Source organism: Atheta coriaria, unplaced genomic scaffold (assembly GCF_025399875.1).
Source record: "Atheta coriaria isolate IRGN ID8LTWV9N9 unplaced genomic scaffold, Caltech_Dcor_3.1 hic_scaffold_2_pilon, whole genome shotgun sequence".
Classification (NCBI taxonomy): Eukaryota; Metazoa; Arthropoda; class Insecta; order Coleoptera; family Staphylinidae; genus Dalotia; species Dalotia coriaria.
Genome location: NW_027045444.1, coordinates 3349825 through 3374577, shown reverse-complemented (window position 1 = coordinate 3374577; position 24753 = coordinate 3349825). Strand labels below are relative to the sequence as shown.

The 24753-nt window shown below is 40.6% G+C and overlaps 4 protein-coding genes and 1 non-coding gene across 6 annotated transcripts; 1 reads left to right on the top strand and 4 right to left on the bottom strand.

The window, feature by feature from the left end:
- Window positions 1–1339: 1339 nt before the first annotated feature.
- Window positions 1340–5499, bottom strand: LOC135803306 (trithorax group protein osa-like). The gene is made up of 7 exons (XM_065316898.1): window positions 5361–5499; window positions 5046–5299; window positions 4787–4973; window positions 4620–4732; window positions 4279–4389; window positions 3685–3987; window positions 1340–3623 (listed from the first exon to the last, which is right to left on the bottom strand). Exons 1-7 carry the CDS (start codon window positions 5497–5499, stop codon window positions 2436–2438), a joined length of 2295 nt encoding a protein of 764 aa, XP_065172970.1. The 3' UTR covers window positions 1340–2435.
- Window positions 5433–18117, bottom strand: LOC135803209 (cholesterol transporter ABCA5-like). Of its 2 annotated transcripts, XM_065316789.1 has the most exons (9): window positions 17778–18117; window positions 17259–17654; window positions 16055–16448; window positions 14123–15994; window positions 13774–14055; window positions 10757–13717; window positions 10196–10701; window positions 8574–8659; window positions 5433–5572 (listed from the first exon to the last, which is right to left on the bottom strand). In XM_065316789.1, exons 3-8 carry the CDS (start codon window positions 16154–16156, stop codon window positions 8602–8604), a joined length of 5781 nt encoding a protein of 1926 aa, XP_065172861.1. In that variant the 5' UTR covers window positions 16157–16448; window positions 17259–17654; window positions 17778–18117; the 3' UTR covers window positions 5433–5572; window positions 8574–8601. The 2 variants fall into 2 exon arrangements, with proteins under 2 accessions (XP_065172861.1, XP_065172862.1); XM_065316790.1 differs by lacking the exon at window positions 17259–17654.
- TRNAR-UCG (transfer RNA arginine (anticodon UCG)) lies at window positions 17905–17977 on the top strand. Its single transcript has one exon. It is a non-coding gene; the product is annotated as a tRNA-Arg (tRNA).
- Window positions 18118–18249: 132 nt separating the features above from the next.
- Window positions 18250–19198, bottom strand: Ufc1 (Ubiquitin-fold modifier conjugating enzyme 1). The gene is made up of 4 exons (XM_065316802.1): window positions 18987–19198; window positions 18793–18924; window positions 18565–18732; window positions 18250–18506 (listed from the first exon to the last, which is right to left on the bottom strand). Exons 1-4 carry the CDS (start codon window positions 19107–19109, stop codon window positions 18411–18413), a joined length of 519 nt encoding a protein of 172 aa, XP_065172874.1. The 5' UTR covers window positions 19110–19198; the 3' UTR covers window positions 18250–18410.
- Window positions 19199–19323: 125 nt separating this feature from the next.
- On the bottom strand, window positions 19324–24094 carry psidin (phagocyte signaling impaired). The gene is made up of 10 exons (XM_065316791.1): window positions 23739–24094; window positions 23107–23331; window positions 22787–22981; window positions 22252–22543; window positions 21419–22188; window positions 20955–21124; window positions 20677–20891; window positions 20308–20587; window positions 19972–20241; window positions 19324–19904 (listed from the first exon to the last, which is right to left on the bottom strand). Exons 1-10 carry the CDS (start codon window positions 23803–23805, stop codon window positions 19512–19514), a joined length of 2877 nt encoding a protein of 958 aa, XP_065172863.1. The 5' UTR covers window positions 23806–24094; the 3' UTR covers window positions 19324–19511.
- Between the last annotated feature and the right edge of the window lie 659 nt (window positions 24095–24753).

The following is a 24753-nucleotide window of genomic DNA, read 5'->3' as shown; positions in this document are numbered from 1 at the left end:
TGTATTTCATTTGCGATCATCTTGCGAGTTTTGAACACATTTACTCACTTGCTTTCACAGCTTCGTTATGTTTTTGTTTTATAATCATCATCATGGTAAATCAGTAAGAAATGTTTTTGATTTTCGCAACCGTAACACACAACCGTAACCTCAAAACTTCAATTTGTTCTCGCTTTGTATCACTCTAACTATCTAACTTGTATATATATATTAATATATTATCTCGTGTATATATGTATAATATAGTCTTACAACTAGCAATAATAACCTCCTTCTCTTTATGTTTATCGTTTTGTTTGCACTTCCGACACTATAAAACCTACATAACAATTTGATTCACTGTTTTTTTTTTTAATGTTTTTCTCATCTTCTTCTTACTTTTGCAGTGTAATATAATATAATCAATCATCATTTTGAAGGGATGGCTATCACAAAACAATTTGGCTTCGTCTACAATCGCATATCATACACAATACAATCCGCCATCTTGTGTGTAAATCGAATAAAATGTTTTACAACGCTGTTTGCACAACCATTTCGTGTACATATGCTAAAACAATTGACGACAATTGACCAAATTTTAATCATATCGCGATTCGTAAACGTATTGCTTGCTTTTGAGTGCATCATCATCATCAATGTATTTTACTGTTTTTTTAAATTTTCATCAACTTATTGCCCTAGACGGTAATTATTAGGTACTTAGGTACGTTAGTTACTTCATATTTGTTTGTGTGTCGTGTCCTATCTAGAATTTATTTCTATATATATATTTATACTCTTACTCTTCGATATATATATATATATATATTGTATTAATTACAATCCGCACTAAAATATCTTTGGATGTTATTCGGATGAAACTACTCATGAAACAATACAACTGTGTGTTTTGTCACAGCCTACATTCTCCACTCTCCGAGAGATTCTAGATTCGAGTTCAATTTCGACACATAAACCAGTAGAAACTTAATCGTAATTACAAATAAATGGCAGCTCTGAGCAAAAACAAGAACCAATCGGAAACTCCACACACCTCAAGTCGCGCATGCGTCGTGTACTCACTTATAGAATATTAGTATAATATTAATGTAGTTTTAGTCATAATTTTAGTTTTAGTGAAGTAATAGGCCGGTTTCTTCGCGATTCGCGTGTCTTCGTTGTTCTACTCGATACTTTGGCGTCCTCTCTAGGTTAGGTTAGTGTGTTAATACATCTTACAGCTACAGAGCACTACGATTTGTACCATACGGCATATCGAATACAATCAAAAAACAGATCAGAGGGGTTTTTCCATCTCGCACACACACATCGAGTCCAATACGCCTGCGCCAATCCATCAGTGTGAATTGTGTATATTCCTCCTGTACAACGGCCGCACGCGCTTTTTACAATATGTCAGCGTGCGGCGCCTCGTTAAATCATCTTCAAAATAGTAATCGTTACAACTAATAATAATAATAATAATAATAGCCTTATACAATAGTTAACAATAAATATTGTTTCTTCTGCTTATCCGCTCTAAGTGTTAAGGTACTCTCCGAGCGTCCGCCATCGACGCGCATGCGCTCGCGCACTCTTTCAGAGTGCAGACAGACTCACTTACAAATCTACTTACGCCTAAACTTAACCTAATACTTAACAATATATATATCAATATAGTTATGTGTATATATCACTATCGCATATAATATAATATAAACAAATGTAACAATATTTTTTCGTGTGTGTCTTGTGTGTGTGTATGTATGTATGTGTAAATAAATTTTCATCGCATTATAATCTTTGTGGGGACATCTATCGTACAACGCGGCGTACAAGTCACTCAAATGTTTCATCAACGAATATTGTCAATTGCGCGCGCAACTTATTGCCAAAAATCCTAAATATTAACATCTCTGTGTGTTTGTGTGTATATGTGTATGTATCGTCCGGCGCGGTTGAGCTAACTACACACCAACCGTGTTTAACAAGTCATTAAAAAAATGAAGAAAAAATAAACAAAAAACTTAAAACATTTTCTTTACATCGTCAACAATCGATATAATACTTTTTTTCGCCACCATTTGCTTCGCATCAACTAAAAAACACAGTTGCTCCGCATCCTCTGCACACTCGAAATCATCGTGTAAGTGTATATAAGTTAATAAATATATTACTTTCTCTCTAGTGTAGTGTAGTAGTGTGTTTCTAGGTTATGTATGTTTTGTGTGTAAATATGTGTGTTCCGCAGCCCCCATGCGCGCTTAAGTATCGCTTTCAACAACACCAATCGTACACCAGTCTTACATATATTTAGTTCATGTTCGTCTTGTTGTCCAGCATCAGTCAGTCAGTCATTTTAGTGTTTGTTTTTTTTTTTCATTTCTCGCTTGTAACTTAATTATTATATTCAACGTCGCCGCACCAACGCCACCTGTCGGAGTAGTGATGAATTACAGCTTGAGACTATCCATCTTGTGGCAGGCATCCACGACACCACCATCCGCGTTGTTCGTCAACGGCGCATCCCCGGCGCCGCATTCGCCAATCCCACCGCCACGTCGCACCGTCCGACGAGTGCGGTGACGCGCCGGCGCCACGAAGTGCTGCGGAATCGCCTGCATCTGTGAAACGAAAGCACCCGGTGAGGGAGTTGAACGCGCCGCCGTCGTTTTACTATCCGCTGTATTGTTGTTGATGTTATTATTATTGTGGTTGAGCAGTGGTGGTGGTGGAGGTGGTGGCGGCGGCGTGCCATTTGTGTGTGTGTTTACATTATTATTATCATAGTGCTGCTGCTGCTGCTGCTGCGGGCGATTCGAATTGCGATACTGCGTCTTGCCGCTTGGGATAAACACGCGCCGCCGGTGCATTGCATTACCACCACCACCATACGCCGCCGCAGCGTGACTATTGTGATTATAGTTGTAGTTGGGCCGGTGCGTGGTGTACTGGTGACGCGGTAATAGATTCGGCTGAGAATACCGACGCTTATCATCAACACTTACATTCGCTCGCGAGTCATCCACCGGCGTATAGAGATCCGTGCGCGGTGATGAATGCCCCGACGCAAGCGGATAACTATTCCAACCGCTTCCGCCTCTTCTAGTCGATGATGTGTTGGTTGTGTTTGCATTCGCGTCCAGTGACCAGCCATTAGTCATGGCGGCTTTTTGTGTAGAGGGCGCTGCTGCTGGATGACTATGACTGTTGTACACAGGCGGCGCTAGTATCTGCGCGTAGTGATACTCGGGTGCGTACGCTGGCGCGTAGCCATTCGTGTGCGTGTGCGGCTGATGATGTTGCACCTGTGCGAGTTGTGGTGGTGGTGGCATGCCGTACGCGGGATGATGGTGCACTTGAACAGCGGGCGGTGTAGATGGCGGTGGCTTACGCCGTCGGCCGCTCTGCATCGACAGCAAGTCTTTCTCCTGCTGGTGGTCGAGCGAGAGCAGCGAAACGACCGGCGTCGACGTTTGCCGTTCACCGCCGCTCTGCGGCGTTGGCGGCTGCGACGACGGTCGTGGTGGGTGCTGTGCGCGCATCACGACACCGCCACCACCGCCAGCGCCACCTTTAGACTGTTGTGATGTGTTAAAATCATCCTGCGGTGGTGGTTGATGTTGGTGTTGTGGATAATCCTAAAATTTGTATGTTTCTAACGTGTTTAAAACTAAAAAAAAAATTAACAAAAAATCTTACGTCTTGTACAACGCCGCTTGCGATCGCCATAGCCTCAAACGCAGCCTGGTCAGCAGCATAGATAGTATCCACCTGATACATCGGCAGGTTATAATAGATATCCTGCGATGGATAGGCAGCGCCAGCGGCCGAATTGGGCATCGGTTGAGCATAGCAATGCTGACGCGGTGGGCTGTTAGCCCGTGCGGGTGGCATTTGCCCGGCTTGAGTGATCGCCTGCTGCTGCGCGCCGCCATTTTGTCCACCGCCATTACCGCCAATGTACGGACCAGCGCCACCATTACCAAAATAACTGAAGTCACACTGAAACACCACTCAAAATTACCACATAACCTAACAAAACACACACAAACAATAAAAACGTAAGCATGATCGCGTTGAATTGTTGAATAAAAACATCATGCCAAACATGTTATGTTGTGAAAATGCAGCGACACGACAAATTAAATTAATCAAATTAATCGATTAAATGACACAAAACACACCAAAAACTTAAATAAATATGCGTGCAAAATCGCGAATAAATAAATCATAGAGATATATATGTATAAATATACACAGAGAGCTAACAACATTGTGCGTGCGGCGGTTAACCTTAAGTGGGGGGTCGAGCGGAGGGTCGGGGGCAGCCCTCAGTACTGCAGGCCGTCCAGCAACACGTACGCTGGCTGAGACACCGGGTACAGTCCCTCCGATATGTAGTTGCTGGACTGCGCGTCCAGAAAAGAAAACACTTTGTTTAAATCCCATCACCAGACATCATATTATATGATCAACAACAACAACAATTTGTATGTTGCAGAGGGGAGAGAAAAGACGATCAACACAGCGCCACAGAACAAACACGCCTTGCTTGCGTTCGTTGATTAATATTATTAGAGATATCCACGTGTTTTTTGAATCGAAATAAACAACAGATTAAATGTGGGACTTACCGGCATCGGCATCGGGTATTGCTGTGGCACGTAGATCGGCTGCGGCGGGTACATCACCTGCTGATAGGGGCTGGCTTGCGGTGGGGCAGACTGCGGCGGGTACACGGAGGGAGCTAAAATATATTTTATTATAAAATTATAAAAATTTTGAAGAAAAAAAAACTTACTTTGAAAAACAGCCGGAGGTTGCGTGGCGGGATCAGCAGGTCCCGTGGGCGGTTGCGGATAGTACGCCAGCCCGCCCTGGAAGAACGGCATCGATCCCGGCGGGAAAAAGTTGGGCGCAAAGCCCGGCGCCACCGCCGGCGGGCTAGACCCGTCAAAGGCTCGACTAAACGGCTGAAACACCCCCAACTTAAATACAAAAAAAAAACAAGAACAAATTAGTTAAACACACAAATAAATCTAGTAAAATGTTATTAATACCTGTTTTTTGATGGCAGGCGCAATGTTTAACTTCCTCTCACGCAGGACAATGTTATCCTGATCGCGCTGGAGGCGTTTAGCGTCATCCTCGCTCTCAAACGTGATGAATCCATAGCCTTTGGAGACACCGGCGCGGTCCTGGATGATTTTCGCAGCTTTCACTGTGCCATAGTTGCTGAACAGCTGCAGCAGCTCAGTTTCGGTGGTGTTTGCCGAGATGCCGCCGACGAATATCCTGTTAGGGACCAATGTACCTAAAAAATACCATATTTATGTTTTAATATAAGATTTTGATGATTTTTAGAGGATAATTACCGTATTTCGGTGCGTTGTTCGGCGGTGGGCTCGCCTGCTGCCCATTCGCCATCGTGTTGACCGGCGTGCTCGCAGGCGTAATCACCATCGAGCTATTGCTGCTGCCGCCCGACTTCTTGCCGCCCATCTGCGTCGACATCTCGCGCGGCGCCGCCGACTGCCAAATGTACGCGTTCAGCTTGACGTCGGTCCTTGCTCACGCTCTCAACAAACTGCAAGTGCAACAAACACACAAAAGAAATATAAAAAAATCAAAACTAAGGTTAGAATACACAACATTTTTATGTGCGTTATCTGCGCAAGCAAATTTCCCCACAAGTGCATGGATGACTAATGCACCTGATAACCGCCTGTGCAACAATTACAGCATGCACTTGCACTCGTTAAAATAATTACGTTTTGCGTGCCGAAAACCAACGAACAAGGGGATTTCACCACACGATGATAAAGATAATGCAGCGCGCTGCGCGTGCAGGGGTGCCAATCGCACACACCACCAACACACTAAATATTTTTGTGCAAAATTTTTTGCGTTAACCCCCAACACACCGAAAAGATACACAATACAAAGCGCGTTACCTGTTAGCGCAGTTTATTGGCGACGCGTCGGCGACGACATGAGCAGCAGCAGATTCCTGCGAGAAAGCGCCAGGCCGAAGGCAAATCGATAACGGCGCTCACACAGAGAGTACACAGCCGGGCAGCCGGAGAACCGCGCGCGCACACCGACACACTGCATATACATACACACACGCGCACGCCAATCGGGGGGTTGCTCTCGCGATAAAGAGCGCGCTCACCCTTTGAATCGCATCAACGAATACACACTACACCACTAGACCGGCGTGAGATGTGTGCGCTGCTTCGCACAGGCGGCACGCGCGCGAGTTAGTGGTGTGTTGTATGCTGCTGGTCGGTCGCGGCTCAGGCGGCCGTTCGCGGCGGAGCTCTTGAAAATAGCTTGGCGCACCACACTCGGCGGACTCGCGCTCCCCCCACCGGCGGGCAAGCAAACAAACAAAAGCCGTGCGAAACAGACGGCGCGCAGGGCTGCCAACCGATACACATCTAGTTACAAAAACCAAGTGTTTCAAAATATTTTCAGAATAAAAATAATAATTTTTATGATAAATAATGATAAATTAATAAATAAACAAATAAAATCTTAAATATTTAGACGTATTACTAAAGTTTCAGCGAAATTCGGTTAAATTTAAGTCGTGAAAAGTGAAAACGTGAAAATGAATTCAAGGATACCAAGCACAAAGCAGGGGAATGGGGGAAAACGTGCCAGGATTACCCCCACTTCAACTCGCACACTAAAAACATCCCTCGTACTACTACTACATTCACAGTTGGTACGCGTGTGTGTTATTGAATGTGTAATGTGAAAAGTGAAATGAAAAGCGTCCAAACACACATACACACACACAGAGCGTAAACGTGCACTGCTTTTCCCAGGGCCGGGCGGCGGAGGAGAAATGTCCCTAAATCGGACGCCGTGACCTACTTTCCGACCAGCGTGTGCAGCAGCACCGCACCGCAGGCAACCCACACACGGAAACAACACTACAATGCACACAAAGCATCCAGCAGGATTCACATTTACCAAAAATTCAACACCGAAAAAAACCGATATTACAAAAACATTAAAATTTAAAAACCGGTATTTTATAAAAAAATTAAAAAAATTAAATTATATTAATTTTAACTTACAAATAAATAAAAATTGATTAAAAAAATACCGGTTATTTTTTTTCTTCAAAATTTCAATACCGGTATTCGCCATTTTGTGCACAATGACACATTGAAAATGCAAATACCAAACACTTTCGATTTCAAAGCGTCAAGATATCAAATGAGACAATCGATAACCGCCCCCTACACCACCCCTCACGCTTTTTGTCAATGAAATTTCATTCAAAGACAAAGGTGTGCGCGAATTTAAAATTAATCAATGTACAAACTTACTACGCTCAACTAAAACCACCTAAACACAACTTTTACGCCATTTACACATGAAAAACTATTGATTTTCAAATTATAAACTAAATTTTTCATAAAAAAAACGTGATTACAATGTCTTCCAGGGTCTGCCGTGAGGCAAATGCGTCTATTAATACCGCAAACACCAGAAACAAAACCAAAACGCGCTCACATTAAGAGCTGTTGTTTATTTTTAATTCAAATCCAACACATTCGCACATGCGCACACATACAACATATGCAAATAGACAAATAATCCACCAGTGTTTTAGTTTAGTTTAGTTTAGTAATGTGTTACTTACATTTATTTCAGTTGTTCACACATCACACATCCCCCCGATTGATATCGCAGTGTGCGCGCACAGCCAGCGTTGCAATTTGTTGTTGTGCGAGTTTTTCACACTGCCGCCGTCGTCGTTGTCGTTGTCGTGCGTCGGGGAAGAGGTGTGCAACCGTCGTCGTTGCGATCACGATGCATCTGCTCTTTATTGCTGCGCGTGCGTGTGAGTGTGTGTGTGCTGTGTGTGTCCAGCGGAAAAAAAAACTTGCACACTATCTATACACACATCTTTTATATATATATTATTATATTATATATTGGATGTTATGGGGTTGTTTAATTATGTATCGGTGCACGTTGTGATGTTATATTGATGCGCGTCTACTAGTTTTTAATTCAATGTGGAAATTGATCGTTAGCTAGCGTTGTCGCCCGACACGAGACGAAACGACGCGGCCCAACGCTGGCAAGACACTGGCTAGCGGCACTTGCGCGCACCGCTAAACGGGAATCGAACCAATCGAAGACGAACGAGCACCAGCTGAGAGCTGCATACAGGGTGCCAGAGATTTTACACTAGGGTTTACCCTGTTGGGGACCCTAGACTGGTTGAATTATTGAAAACGATTGGTATGAGTTTTAGGGTCTCTAGATTATTCCTAACCAATGAAAATATACGAAATATTGAATATTTCTACGTTTCTGAATGTTTATAATTGATTAAATATTATTAAAAAGTAATAAAATAAATAAAATTTGTTAAAAAGAACGAGTACTCGATGAAATGTGACATATTTTAACACTAGTTTAACCCTGCTAGGGTCCCTAACCAGTCAAAATCTATAAAAAGCGATTGGTACACGTTTTAGGGTCCCTATAATATGCCTAACCAATGAAAACACTAAATTTCACTAAAAATAAATAAAATAAATAAATAAAAGACTTACTAAACAATAACTCCTTGCCCCCACTTTGTTAACAGTACTCGGAAGTATTCCTCCCCCTTATATGATGATTGCGATTAGTATCTTCTCTAAAAAACAAAAACAAAAAAATTAAAAACAAAATAAGGTTATAAATTCAAATAAAAATAAAAATTAAAATAAACAAACCATTTAAATACAATTGAAAAAGTGTACAAAATGGTACACACGCAGTATAAAAGTACGTTAGTTTTGGTAAATGAAAATGCAAATCGAAAATCAAACGGCAAAAATCGCGAAATCAAACGCGAACAACACCAAAACGTTGCAAAACTTTAAAATCGCACGGCGAGAACATGGGCACGTGCGGGCACCAAACGAGAACTGAATTGCCAAGCTGCATAAACAAACGCTTTTGTTTTATGCACACAACAAAACCACAACGCATGCAACTTGATTCAAAAAACTTAATAACAGCTGTCAAACACACCTGCCTATAAAATACAAACTTCCCCCACTCTTATATCAACAGAAACTACGTGTTACCCCCACCACAATTTGCGGGTTATGCTTCTTTTTAACCTATTTTTGTTTGTACATAATAATATCCCAAGTATAAGTACTTTGCACGATGCTTTAATATAAAAAAAGCACAACAAAAGTAACTGTTAGGCATGTCTCCGTAAATAGTTAATAATTGTTGTTAATATTGACTGAGGTCCTTTGCGTTAGTCCTGCATTACAAGATATTATAGGCAAGAGAGCGTAATACGAATCACATTTTGCTTCTTTTCTTATTAATTGCGCCGTAACCTAACCTCACTCTCAACATCTCAACGCGTCAAAAACCTGCAACTATTTCGCTTACAATTACCATTACAATAAATATCCGTACGTTAAAACTAATTATTATCCATCGGTTTATGTTTTGTTGTCTTTTCCTTGTCGTATATGTACAAAACAATCTACTAACCTCCACGCGCAGTAATAGATAACCTTTAAACTTAACCTAAATGTATTCAAGCTGTGTTTTCAGTTAACACGTTGAGGACGGCGCGGTTTTTGGGTGTCTGTCGCATCGGGCGGCGTTTGAGCATTTTCAACTCCGTCTAATTAATTTAGCTGTGCGCCACTGGTGGTTATGCATTGCTGTATCAAAAAGCGATTGTTTTTGCAGTTGCGTCGCCATTTATTTATTTTCTTTGTAATGAATGCCTTTATCTTTAGAGTCCGACCGAAACTATGTGCGAACTGAGATGGCAAGTGACGACCACGACTTAACCGCGAGTTAGCCGAACGACGCACGATAATTTACGAACACTGAGTTTCGGTTCTGCCAAAGTTTCAGCCAATTTTTAGCCGAAACCAAATATGAAGCCAAAACTGAAACTTTGGTCGGTCACTATTTATTATAATATGTAATCTGAGTCACACATTTGATGACAAAGATGCAAGGCCCTGATTGTATAGGTGCAACGAGGAGAATATATAACCTAACCAGTGGCGTAGTCAAAAATGAATAAGTCTCGTTTCAAATGAGCCGTGTACCACCGGTGGTACACGCCGTCCCACAGACCAGACGCGTGTGTACCACCGGTGGTACACGCCGTCCTCAACGTGTTAAAATTACGTTTATATAACCTTACTGCTCGTGTTCACTGCGTGGCGCATTACTATTATGCTGCTCCTCTTCGCTGAGAAACTTCAAAAACACCTGCTCGAGCGTCGTCTGGCTGAAACTATACTCAACAATATCCAGCTCTTGCTTCGCGCGTTCTAACCTCGAAAAACACGACGCCAGCGAGGGTACGCTGTGTTGCGGAACACTGAATACAAAGCGATCGGCGAAACTCTCAACCAGCTTGGATTCCGGGAATAATTCATCGACGAATCTCTTGAGATCTTCATGTGGATCCAGAGAAGACGTGCCTGATAATGACGGTGTGACAGATTCGGATGAAACGGCTTCGGATGGCGTCCGATCACCGCCGCCATGTTTTACTTCGAGGGTATAACCTGCTCCGTAGAGGTTTTTCAAATGTTGCGTTGATCCGAGACAACGCAGCTCACCTTGGACCATTATTCCTACTCGGGAACAGAGGGCGTCTGCTTCCTCCATTGAATGCGTTGTTAAAATAGCCCCACGTGATCCCTGAAAGTAAAAAAAAGGTTAAAAACGTTTTTTTGAGGTTAAAACATATAATTACCTGAAAACTAGCTAGGATTGTATCCCAGAGGAACCTTTTACTCCTTGGATCCATCCCTGTGGATGGTTCATCCATCAAAACGACTTTTGGGTTGCCTATACTCGCCAAAGCAAAAGATAACTTCCTTCTTGTGCCTCCAGAGCATTGCCCAGCGTGTTTATCAGCGTGTTCCTTGATTTGTAGACCATTTAAATAACTCTCGATGACTTGCTTGTGGTGTTTGCGTGGTACGCCTCGGATGGTTGCATAACACTCCAAGTGTTCCCTGACAGTGATGTTTTTCCACAGCGCGTCATGCTGCGGACAATAACCCATAACCTTAAAAGCATCCGAGAGGTTAGAAGTGATACTATGTCCACCAATCTGTACTCTTCCACGCGTAGGAGCTTCTTCCGCAGTGATAATCTTCATCGTAGTAGTTTTACCAGCACCATTGTGTCCCAACAATCCGAAAACTTCACCGGCATCAACAGCCAATGAGAGTGATTTGATTGACACTTTCGTCGGACGCATCGCTTCAGTCTCACAACACGACGAAACTCTCGACCAGCACGTCTTACCAGAATACTCTTTATGTAAGTTCTGCACCATGACGACAGGTGGCGTCTGTGAGTTATCCTTCAACATCGCAGCGACTTTCTGCCGCTCACACTTCACATCCATATCCTCATGCTCACCAAGATCTACATGATCCTCAACTTGTTCAGATTTCCTACTCTTACGCAATTTAAACATTTTTAGGGCTTCTTCAACATTACCGCTTGAACACAACGTGTCCAACAGCATCAATAATAATGACAGTATTGGAATATTGAGACAAGTGCCGACAATCATCACAATAATCTCATCAGTCATGTAATCCTTCAAGGTCAACACAACGCAAGCACTATTGATGGTGCACATGAGATACACACGCTGCACGTAGTAGATGATCGCGTATGGAACATACATTGGGTTGAGTATAGATAAAATAACATGTAAGATAAAAGGTGCTTTGCCTCCAATACGCAGCATGTCAAGAAACACAACCAAAAAGAACGGTACGCATCCAACACTCGTCCCAATATGCGGTAGTAATGCTTGTGCGGAATCCATCCGGTCAAACATGTAACTCAGACATGTGTTGTACAAGATACTAGCCGGGCAGTAGATGATAACCAACCCACAGAGCACAATCAGTGCTGGAGTTTCCCTCAAAGCCGGAATGTCAAAGAGTATGACGATTCCAAGCAGCGCCGCCATGATTAACAGCACCAACGTGGATAAAACCGTGAAATAACTGAAGAAATACAAACCAAAACCCAGTCCGTTGACTCGCAATTGATTCTTCGCACGTATCTGCCGATCGTACACCATATCAATGGCTAAATTACCCGGGACAAGCACGAATATCATCCCCATGAACAAAGCGGTTGATACAACGCCCAAGTTAAAACCTTCCGGTTGCCTTGTTTGTGGTAACTGCCGTACAGATGTCTCTATAGGTGCCCAAGTACCTCTCGTGAGTCTATCATCACTCAACCAGCGATACACTGCGTTATTCATGAGATTTATCAATATAGGCAATGAGTGTGTGTAGGTATCGTTGTAGATCAACGTGAACGCCATCTGTTTACCGTTGTTTTCATCTCCAAGGTTTGTCAGGTTAGGAAACGAGCGTACATTAATCGCTCCCATGTTCGGTTTGAGTATTAACAGTGTTGAATAGTTTCCGTTGTAGTTTTCAAGTCGATTCACACCCATAATCTCAAATTGATCTAAAAATGGGTTTAGATCTACCATTGTTTGGTTATGTATCACTAGAGTACTTTGATTTTCATATAAAGTTGTATCTAGCATAATAGAAGATTTCTGCTTGGGTTCCATTGACGTTTGTATACTATTTCCATATAATGACAGTGCTGCCAACCCAAGCGGTAAAAAAACCATCAGGTATAATTTCTGAATATCCCTAATGAGTCTGAGACATCTTAACTTGATCAAAGCGAAGAATATCTCAAATGAGTTAGGATTACACTTCATATTCATGAATGCGTTGTTGAAACCCGGCGTCGGCGGTGTTTTATCTTCAATTATCGAATCCAGACCATTACAATCACCACTCGGGGTTAATTTCCGCTTATCTTTCACTTCTTTCACTTCTACATCATCTTCTTTATCACCATTCGCAAGTGTTTCGTTTTGTAGCGAATGATAACTTGTGCTTTTACTTTGTAAACTCAATGACCTTGACAGCGCGCGATTCCTCACCATTTTCTTTGACAGATTATCCACATTCTCAACGGTGGCTTCCACACTGTCATCACCATCAGCTGTATCCTCTGCATCACGCTCCAAATGCAGGAAAACTTCTTCTAAAGTTGTCATGGATACACCATAACAACTTATACCTAACCTACTTGTCCTTGACGCGATTTCTGCTTCTATTGCGGAGAATAACGTCGCGAAATGATCCACGGCGTTATGCGGGAGGATAAATGACAGCTCACGGCCATGTCTACGTGCTTTTTCCGCTTTAGCAACATGTGATGTTACTAATCTTGTAATAGCATGCTCCCGACATGATCCTTCAAGGACCAAGGTCAAATGGTACCCAATCCCGAATTTGTTTTTCAAGAATAGCGAACTTCCACAACATCGGACTTTACCTTTGGATACCACAGCTTTACGATCAGCGAGGATGTCAGCTTCATCCATGAAATGTGTGGTTAGAAGTATAACCTTACCATGGCGGCGATTCTGCAACACAGACCACATGTGTCTCCTTGAATACGGATCAACGCCAGCGGTGGGTTCATCCAGGATGATGATTTTTGGATCTCCGATTACTGCTATACCGACAGAGAGTTTTCTTTTTTGTCCTCCGGAGAGGTATCTTGATGGTACATCTGCACTAGCTGTCAAATCCACATCTTTTAGGGTTTTATTGACTTCCTGGTTTCTTATATCAGGATGTATACCCTTTAAACATTAAAATTTTTATGTTTTTGTTTGTAAAAATAAGGAATGTGTAATACCTTGACAGCAGCAAAGAAATGTAGGTGTTCTCGGGCAGTTAGACAATCAAACAAGATGTCGTGTTGAGGACAGACGCCTGTAATAGCCCTTACACGGTCCATGTCATTGGGATCACGAATATCATAACCAAAAATATAAGCTGTACCGGATGTTGGTTTGGTTAAACCTGTCAACATGTTGAATAACGTGGTTTTACCAGCGCCATTGTGTCCCAAGATGGCGGTGATTTGACCTTCGTAGATTGTCAAATCAATTCCATTGACAGCTTTCTGTTTTCCTTTCTAAAATCACATAATTTATTAACAAAAACATGAAATATTATGTTTTTAGAGGTTATGTTACACTTACTTTGAATGATTTACAAAGATCAACTATTTTAATAGCTTCCCGACCTTTCATTTCCCTGGCAACAGGCTCCACATCTTCGGAAGCTTCAACAGAACTACCTGCATCGCCATTGTTACAATCCGCACCCCCACCATTGACATTAGACCCATTCCCATTGACAGACACCATGGAATTACCATTTATCAACTTAGTATCTTCTCTTTCCCGTAAAGAACCTTTTTGATTACGTTTTAGAGTATCCATACTGACACTCTTATTATTTTGACTCGTTTGACCTTGACTTTGACTCTTCGCACACCAATACGAAGGCTTAAAACAAAATATCGGCGATCGTTTGATTCCATGCTCACTGGGTATAACACTATCGAAGTAATACGCCAGTGTACCATAGAGTACAATATCCACACCCATCATAATCATACTCCCTGCAAACGGCATCCCACCTTGCGGATCTGTACTCCAGATATTCCCAAATGTAATACCTTCACCTTTCAAGTCCAAAACCAGTGCTTTATCCATCGCCAGAGCATATCCTGAACTACTAACCAATGAAATAATCCAAAACGCAATAGAATTCGAGTCTCCGAGGAAGATTTGCAGGAAATAAAAGATGCTCATGATATTCACAGCGAAATTACCCAGAATCCCAGCTGTCCGTGACTTGTCAAAGAACGGCGTGATCATAAACGCAAACATAATCACCGTCAACGCATATAAGAATGTCAGAATAAATATCAGGAACATATTCGTATGTTGAAACACATTCAGCAGATAAATCAACAAACAACATGTCGCTGACAACCACAGGACAAACACCGCGTAGATAATAAACCAAGACAACCAGAATACTGAGTCTTTAAGTCCCATGATTTTCATACCTTCTTTGATTTTGTTTTCTTTTTCACCGATGATCAACATCAAAAGATAGGTTATGAATTGTGACACGGACATAACCATGTATAGAGGTATTATCATTCTGAATGCGACAATCCATCGTGATGTGTACGCCTCTTTAGGGAACATCAACAACTGGATGTTTGGTATTGTAATGTTTTTCATCCCTGTATCTATGCTGATCTTTGTATAATCAAACAGGGATTGCAAAGCGACGAATCCTGAGTAGTAATATTGATTCACCGGACAGGTATCACCCAATTCCATTGGGAATAATTCCGAAATCTGTTGATTAATCAATAATGTTGTTGTATATCTACAGTTTGCAGGTGAACTGTATAAACTCGTCGTTGATGGTGTTTCTGCAATGGTTGGATTCGTCCTGATTTCGTATTTTAACGGACCATTGATTGGTCCTTCATATTCATCGAATAACACAGCAATTGGGAACTGTGATGGGTTTTTCCAGTATGCTTTCAACATATTTTCCTTTGTATCGAAACCTATCCACTTTATAGGTTTGATTTTTAGCAGGTTATGTTCTTCGTTGTGTGTGTTATTCAATAATTGTGAATAATTACGTTTGTAACGTTCGTGTGGGTTGGTTTTAAGCGATCTATGTTTATGATTATGTTTCTCTGCGTGCAGATGCACGTGATTATGATTATGATGCTGATTATGTTGTTTTAGGTTATCGGTGACTTCCGGTGAGGTTATGTAGTGTTCCCCTGCGTGTGTATCTTGATGCTGATGTTGTTCTTGGTAGTTATTCCATAATACATCAACGTTTTCAAGGAATTGTTGCACTTCTGTTGTGTTTGGAACAATGGCGATGGTGTGGTTGATCCATAACCGGAAGTCTTTGAATAGGGACGCGTGGCGTTGTGTTGGGGTCTCCATCGGGGGAAAATTCGGATTTGGGATCCATAATTTGATTAATATCAACACTCCCAGTGAATACAACGGTAATAATACTTCCTAAAATGTGTTTTTCATTGAAATTTAAAAAATAAAATGGCGGATTGAGTGAATACTCACTGCGATTGTTCTGCGTTGTTCCCTCTTCTTTAATAAAACATTCTTGACTAACGTAGCCTTCAACTGACTCCAATACAACTTGGATCCATCGAGTTTTTCCATTTTGTGGTGTTTTAGGTTATGTTAAGAGTTAAAACTTATCTCACTAGCGTGTATGATATTTGTACCTATAACTATTGTTGATTATCGCTTGTAGTCGATGGTGTGTGCCTGTTGGATGCGTCAAGTCTTGATTATCGTGAGAAATTGCCATTTTATCAACGTTATCACAGCGTGCTACGGTGCTACATCCTCTACACCCACTAAACTCTATGAATAAGCAGCGGTTTCGCAATATTAACAATAAACAATCGTCGGTAACAATATCTCGCCTCCATTGTGATAAATATTTCACCTGTGAACAAATATAACTATTAGTTTTATATTTTACCGTCCGCCATGACAGTTTTGTAAGATTATAGTGTTATTTGTGTATTTACATTGTTTTAAGTGGATTAATCGTGTTTTTTCAGAGGTTCGGAGGGAAATATGACAATGTGACAATGGTCGCGTTGTTAGAAGGGTTGATTGCGATGCGAGAGGCGGCAGAGGGTGGCGGTGGCGGTGGTGACGATCGATAAAAGACACACAGACACACTTTCAATATTAACTGCGAGTGCGATAGAGAGAGTGCTGTGTGCATGCAACACCCCACAAGTTTCCTTGTTGCCGCCGCCACCGCCGCCCCCCGCGGTTGGTCCGACGTCAAGTACGACCTGGGTGCCTCGCTTGACATTTACATTTCCCGTTTGGGGTTTTTAGCCGTGAATGTCGATGCAAAAATGTATCAAAAATGGATTTCGACATTTGGATGTCAAAATGTCGCCATTTTAGTTTTTTTTTTATATAAAATCAACCCAATCAACCAAACTCATTGTAATTGTACGTTTAACGTCGATTATAGCAATTATTTCACCCCTTTTGAGTCACAAATTGCATAAAGTACAATTTGTGTCTCCCAGACGTGGTTTTTCACATGAAAATCGCAGGGGGGAATGATTCAAGCCCTTTTTTATGGCGCCACACGCAATTGCACCCCAGGGATTGCTTCTTTACACAAAATCTCGTTAAATATTCACGCAATTCAATAGAATTTACAATACAATCATTTTTACGCTCAAAAACACAATAAATTGTTATAAATAACATGAAATGCGATTCTCACCCTTTGTTTTTGTTTAAATATTATAAAATTATAACACTTCCATGCCGGAAATCACTTGTGTTAGTGTCAACAGGATGACGGCGACATTTTTGACATTTCTCATTGTTTAACACTAGTGTAATATTACACAACAAATGTTAATATTAGTATGATCACAATAAACGTACACAAATAAACAATTTTAGCGTTTTTTTTTAGAAGAACAGATGTTTTAGTGTTGTTTAAGTAAGATAGTAATATGTGACACGCCGGCGGTGGGCGGTTTTTGTGTTAGGTCGTTGCCATCGTCGGCGACGGCGGGCCGAGACTGAGTTGTGAGTGTGCACCGTGTTCACCACACGGAAAACTTACAATGGGGGCGGCAACGGCGGGAAACTATCGTGATATGCGCGACATCTACCGTAAACATTACAAAACACAATAAATAACAAAAATCTTAAACATTTACAATAAATAAACATAAATATTACTAAAACTCATTAAAAACTACCCTTATTTACGATAAACATTAAATTTTACCTTTTTTTTACTTGTAATAAACATGTTTCACTGCGACATCTTTACTTAAACGTTGCAACCCCTGTGAATTTAGGTTAAGGGTTGTTTTGTGCGTTATAAACTCTGGTGGCGTTGTACCCCCAGCAAAGACCGTGTGGCCTAATGGATAAGGCGTCGGACTTCGGATCCGAAGATTGCAGGTTCGAGTCCTGTCACGGTCGACGAATCTTTTGCATAATTTATAGTCTAAATGCACAAAACACATAACAGAACAACGCTTATAAACACATCCGTCTTACACGAGTTGTAAATATCGACTGAACTAAAACTAAACTAAAATAACATATAAACAAACATCAATCCAGTGTGATTATCATGTGTAAGATGACCTTTAACACATAAATCTTACAAATAACACGTAAATCTTCACAAAAACAAACAAAAACAGGAATATTACCTCAGGTACAACTACAAGTCGATAGAATAGCAAATGTTCTTTGTAAATACATTATTTGTAGCATTTAAACATGATTTCCTCTTATAATACATAAATATTTCTTTTAATAAATGCAAAAATTCAATAATTAATGTAAAAAAACGGATTATACCTTTACCTCTTTCAATATTTCCAAAATACTCGATAAAAGATTAATTTTATGATGAACTTGCGCCCTCCTCATGCTTTTCTTTGTAAGTTACAACACCTTTTGCTATTAAATCAGGTATTTCCACTGCTAACCATGGTCCTAACTAAAAAAATACATAAATTTTTAGTTTTACTCATTTAAATTTAGGTTATTATTCTTACTCCAAGTGCCATTGCATGACTTATACCAAACTTGGGCACATTTCTTGCCCACAATGGTTTAAAATGATCACTGAGGCAGATTTTTCCACCGCGATACATTTTAGCTGTTTTACCGTCCAATTCAGGCAGGGCAATCTCCGGAGATGTCATTGGATAAGTTATAGGTATCTATAAATGCATACAGATATAATATAAAACAATTATTGAGTTGATTTTGTTGCGACTTACATCAAACTCAACATCAAATTCATATTTTAGCAGATCATGGATATACCAACATTTCCCAAACCATTTCGTGCCTTCCTTATTGGACTCCAGACGAAACCAATCGTTATCCGCGGCTTTATTATTCTGAACATACTAGAATATTAATAAAAACAAAAAATTAATAATTTTTTCATCGAAAAATCATTGATGTGTACTTTGATAAGTGATTGATACTCTTCTTTGAGTCGTTTCACCCATAATTCCTTCTCACGTGGTCCTGCCTTTGTTTGTAGCAGTGGTATACTACTTAAAGTCTTCCGCGTGCCTTCATCTACCATTGTTTAAACTTTTTTTTTGTGAAATTAATCTGAGAACATCTGTTGATGAGTGGTGTTTAACCTCACATTCGCATGTTTCAATTCTGTCATTTGACAGCCACCTGACGTGGAAGCCGAACACAACCGAACCCACACGAAGTATTCCTGCTGGGATGTAATATTAGTTGCATATAATAAAATAGTTAAGGGGATAATATTGGCTGCCACCATGCAATTTCATCATTTTAGGACCGTGTTTTAATGGATTTCAAAGTCAAAACCTGACGAAATGGCACCAAATACATCCGGGCGTTCGATGCGCGTGTAGTAAATCATGGCGCACAGCTTATGATTAATAGTTTTAGAAACATTTTTGGTTGTTTAGAGTCATTTCATGTTCTTTTCTGTAGATTAAAGTGACTACTAGCTGTTGATGGTCAACAGCTTCATCTTGTTCTTCAAAATGGCGCGTATTCCCTGCACGGCAGTCTCATTGGACTTTGTAATCGCCGCAACAATGGCGTCTTCATCCGCTGAAGTGATGTTTAACGTGGCGAGTTTCTCGATGATTTCTTTAAGTGCTGATTCCGTCGTGGAGTCTGTTTCGGCCGCTGGGGGAGTGAAAGTGGAAGTGGATTTGATACAAGGGTGCTCTTTGAGGGCGGTGTCAACCCGCCGGACGGCATCGCGCGCCGCCGTGACTAGACCGAGCACTGCGTCCCGCCATTTTGTGTCTTGTTTCTTTTTTCTACCGTGCGCGGCGACACGTGTCAGCTCCAGTGAGACCAAAAGTGTCAAAACAATCACTGAAGACATCTAAACATAAAATAATACAAAAAAACATATAAATTATTAATAAATGATTAAAAAGTATAAAAATTACCTCGACAAAATTGCACAATGTTTGGATATCGCTACGATTGTGAAGATACGGGTCTGTTTTGCCATTAGTGCCGTTCCCTTCAAGCATTTGAACGATTTGTGACGCATGCGCATCGAAAGATTGTTTTGTGACATCAATGGCCGCTTGACATGCATCGGTTTCGTCTTTTTCCAGTGAAACAATCAGTTTGAAACCGTTGAGGACAATTTTATGATACGACGACTTTTGATACACATCTAAACGCGATGGCTGTGTTATACTCAACGATCTCTGCGCAAATATAATAAAAAAATCAATATTACTTACTTATATTTATTATTTATTCACAATACTTACTTGTTTAATAGATGTGTATTGTTTACTATCAACTTCTTTCTGTAAACTTTCAGCATTAGAAATTTCCTGCTCGAGTTGCACTCGAATGGTTTCCGATGATTGTTTGTTTTCGCTTTTTACCAGCTGCAGCGCACAGTTGGCGCAATACAAAATGGCGACGCGCATTTTTAATAGGTGCACATCTTGTTTGTAGATGTTTTGATTTTCCGGCCAGTCTTCGAGCGCTGTTTCCGTTCTTTCGGGATCCCAGGAGACGTAAACGCTCAAATCACTATTATTCCTAATAAAAATACAAACATTATAATTTATAACCAAACAATAATAATTTTTTATAAAAATGTGTAATGTTGGTTGCCTATATTAAATTACCTGATTAAATCCCATGAGACTGGATCATCCCTAGGCATAATATCCAGTTGGAAAAGCGCGTCAGTCGTGGCGCATTGCTCCAGAAAAAAGAACATGCGATCCACTGCGGTGCTCGTATAATGAAAACTGTTATTCATACGCTCGCGGAAGTCCATGAATTCGGTCAGTTTCAAAAACGAGCCGAATTTGTACGAAAACGTCATATGTTCCGAGCTCTAAAGATTAAAAAACACATGAATTATTAACAAAACATACAAAAATTGACAAAAATAACTTACATCCTTATAATTCGAGCTGAAAAACTTCAAAGTAGCATCAAACAACGTCGCCGCGACGCTATAATGCCCCGACATCGCTAAATGCGCACAGTGCACATGACACATCGAATCCAACTGCAAATGTTTGATGTCTAGTGTTTCATAAACACTATGGGCCTCATTATAACACCCTAAAATCATCAATTAAAAATTAATGTAGAATATTAAGTATCAAGTGCGCTAAACGCAGTTTAACAACTTTTAACCAATGCGCATGTGCAAACTCCTTTAGTCACGGGATGGAATCTGCGCATGCGTACTTGTTAAAAGTGAGTAAAGTGTGGTTTAGCGCACTTCACTTACTTTTATTCACGTCTGCGATTAAAGTGCCACTTTTCATGCCTCAAAACCGTGAAAAAAGTGACACTTTAAAGACGGAAGCAGAAAAAACATGAAAATACAAACAATTTACAACTAATACTTACCTAAAACATGATATATACGTAACATCAACAACTTGATATGAAAATTACTCGGACTATTCCGAATGGCATTCTTGAGCAACATCAACGCTAGCAGCAACGGCCGCGTGGAATCACTTTTGACAAACAAATCGTACAATAAATGCGCCGCTAATAAAATATACGCATCACTGGGCCCCTGCTCCGTCTGCAGCATATCTTTTCCAAAACTTTGGAAGCCATGCTGATAGTGGAACGCAAACGCCGTTACCAGCGCCATTGCATGCTCATACTGCAACTCTTTGTGACTACCACACAATCGGGATAATTGCAGCGCGCAAATATGCCGCTGCATTTGATCCTCGGATTGTGGCACGCTCGTCGCGCTGATGCCTACTTCCTTAACCAACTTCCCAGCGAGTTCCAATCGTTTACCAGTTGGTAATAAGTTTAGATAATTGCGTAAATCGCTTACACAGCATGGTTTATGCCCGAATTTACGAAAATATTCGATGAATAACACGCCGACGTCGCCGAGAAGCCCGTCGATGAGGAGATTATTCGCCTGAAGGAGTTTGGCGAGCTCAAATCGGGCTAAGTACGGCCCGCGGAGTGAGAAACCATTGCCACCTTCGACGAGTTTACAGATAAACTCGTGTGCTTTCTCCGGGGTGTCGTCAGGTTCTTCTGGGTTGTCTTTTTCGGTGGTTTTGTCTTTGTTACCGTTGAAAGTTGATGCTTTTAATTCGAAAACGGATTGGAGGTAGTGTTTCCAAATGTCCCAACGATCCATACTTGAATAAAATAAAATTTGGTTATGTTTGATTTTAAGGTTATGTTATGTTGGGGTAACTTACTTTTGTAGGAGAATATTTTTGCATGTTATATTAACACTAGACCATTTTCCAAGCTTGATTAGGTAAGGCAGTTGGTTGAGAACCATGACGCCGGCGAGTTTTTCGCCCAGCGGGCCATCGAGGACTTCGACGATTTTGTCGTACTTTTTGAGCGCTTCGAGGATAATGATGTACAGCTGCACCGGTTCGGCCTCCATTTTGTTTTCTTGTATCAACTTGTCGATCATGCGTTCAGCGAGCGATAAAAGCAATGTGTGCTTTTTTTCATCGGTCGCACCTTCTCCACGCTCGGCTGGAAGCAATTATTTAGTATAATATTAGTTTACTAAGAGTTATTTTATGTTTAAATTTAATTATGCACGTTTTACAACCAATAAAGTCGGCCATTGAAATAAAATAGTAGTGCCAACCTAAATTTAGTGACATTTAGTGACAAGTTAGGGGAAATGTCAAAGAGAGTTAAAATAACTAACCAAAATAATAAAACTATGAAATAAACATTAATAAATTAGAAAAACAATAATATAAACGTTACCTTGAAGTATTATACTCATAATAGCCCAGCAGTAATAAGGCTTCTTTGGTTGCAGCTTGTACAAAGTCATAGCAGCTTGCTGCTGGCACTTGTAGTTGGACATTCGCACATACGCCATGAATAAATGCGATTGCAGTTCTTCATTCGTTGGATCTTCCTTCACGGCCTCTTCGTATAACTTACACACTTTATCCACTACAAAAATAAATTAATAATTACCCAAAACTGTGTAATTCTAACAGTTGACAAATTTTTTGGTGTTATTTGGGTTGCCTATCTTTAATACTTGTCAATTTGATTGACAATCATTTTTTACTTACTCCGTTGTAACTCGCGGTAACACATCGACATGGCCTGCAAAGTATTTTCTTCTGTGGGTTTAGTGGCAGCAAGTGCATTCAATATCTGATTACACTCATCTAGTTTACCCATTCTGAGTAGGGCGAGTGCTTTCAAAGCTTTAACTCTGTGTAAATTACTGCTTTTCTTCAATACTTTGTCACATTCCTGCATTGCCTTCTTGTAACTGCCTGCATCAAGCCAATCTACAATCAAGGGATATTGTTAATAGTGAAGGACAACGGTCTGAAACGAATTATTCGAAAACTATGAAAGTTAGAATAAAATTTCTTTCATATATTAAAAATATAGATTATTATGTTTAAAATAAACATTTGATTTAGTTTCATACTAGTTTTTGGAGTGAGTTATGAGCAAATTAGTAAAATTTTCGTATTTTTGACTTTACAAGCCTGTAACTTTTTACATAAACGTTCTAAACATCAAATTTAAATTTAAAGAGATGTAAAATTTAATCCTGAATCGATTTGTAAAAGAATTAAGTCAATATCTCTGATAATTTACGAGATATCAATAAAAAAGTGACGAAAATCATAACCCACAATAATTTAAGGTTAGAATTCAAAGCAGATTTGAATTTTGTATGATTTACCATAAATGGGCCGCAGCCGGCGCTCGATCACGAACGAGTCCTGCCCGTGGGCCCCCCGGTTGGACATCTTGCCCTCCGCGTGTGTGCCTTGCTCGTTGTTTGAGGGAAGTTTAGACGCACATTCATGCGACGCGTGAAACACCGGTGCGCTCGCAACGCGCCCAAGATACAAGGATGCGCGAAGCGAACTGAAACGTGAAACAACGACCTCTAAAAAAGTATTCGCAGCACGCCGAACGCCGCAGCAGTGGAAAGCAGGCGGTTTTCGTGCGATCCGCACGCACTGGGAATCGCTAGCTCCCCAAATGCTCCCCAACCTCAACAAGCGAAGGAATCGCTGTGAGGTTAGCGATAAAATGTGAATGTGAATGCTCCGCCCATTTATCTGTCAAAAAACAATCAAAATATTTAAAAAATCGACGAAAATACGTTTGATATTTGATTTATAACTATAATAATTATTTTTTTGATTAAAATGATTCACTCACCATGAGATTTCAACGTTTTTAAATAATATTTAACAAATAATTTTATTTTCTTTGCTTGATTTTACACCCTAGGCAACTTTACCTACACATTTTCTGTCATAACTTAAATTCACATTCCCATGCTTTAGGGTTATATTTATACCGTGCAACACTTTCCAAAATGCGTTTGTTTTGTGCACTTTTCCGGCGTAAACACATGCCCAATGGGCATATCTACCGCGGTAAAGACCGTATAGTTAAACCTGTTACGTTAGCGGATGTCACACAGCTTAAAAACTCATGGGAAATTGAAGAAAAAAACATGTTTCTCCTCAGGCACTCATATTTAACACCAGTATGTATTAACCACTACAATTATTCGCTTAAAAATGTATTAAAAACTTGATTTTAGGAACAATCTCATGGCCATTCTAAAGCTTTAGGTAAAGCAGTTGCCAGGATAGAGGAACTTAAAGCAGCCAGGACTCAATTTAAGGATAATGTCACCATTGAAGCCAGGTTGGGACATTTGAGATTCAAGGAAGCCT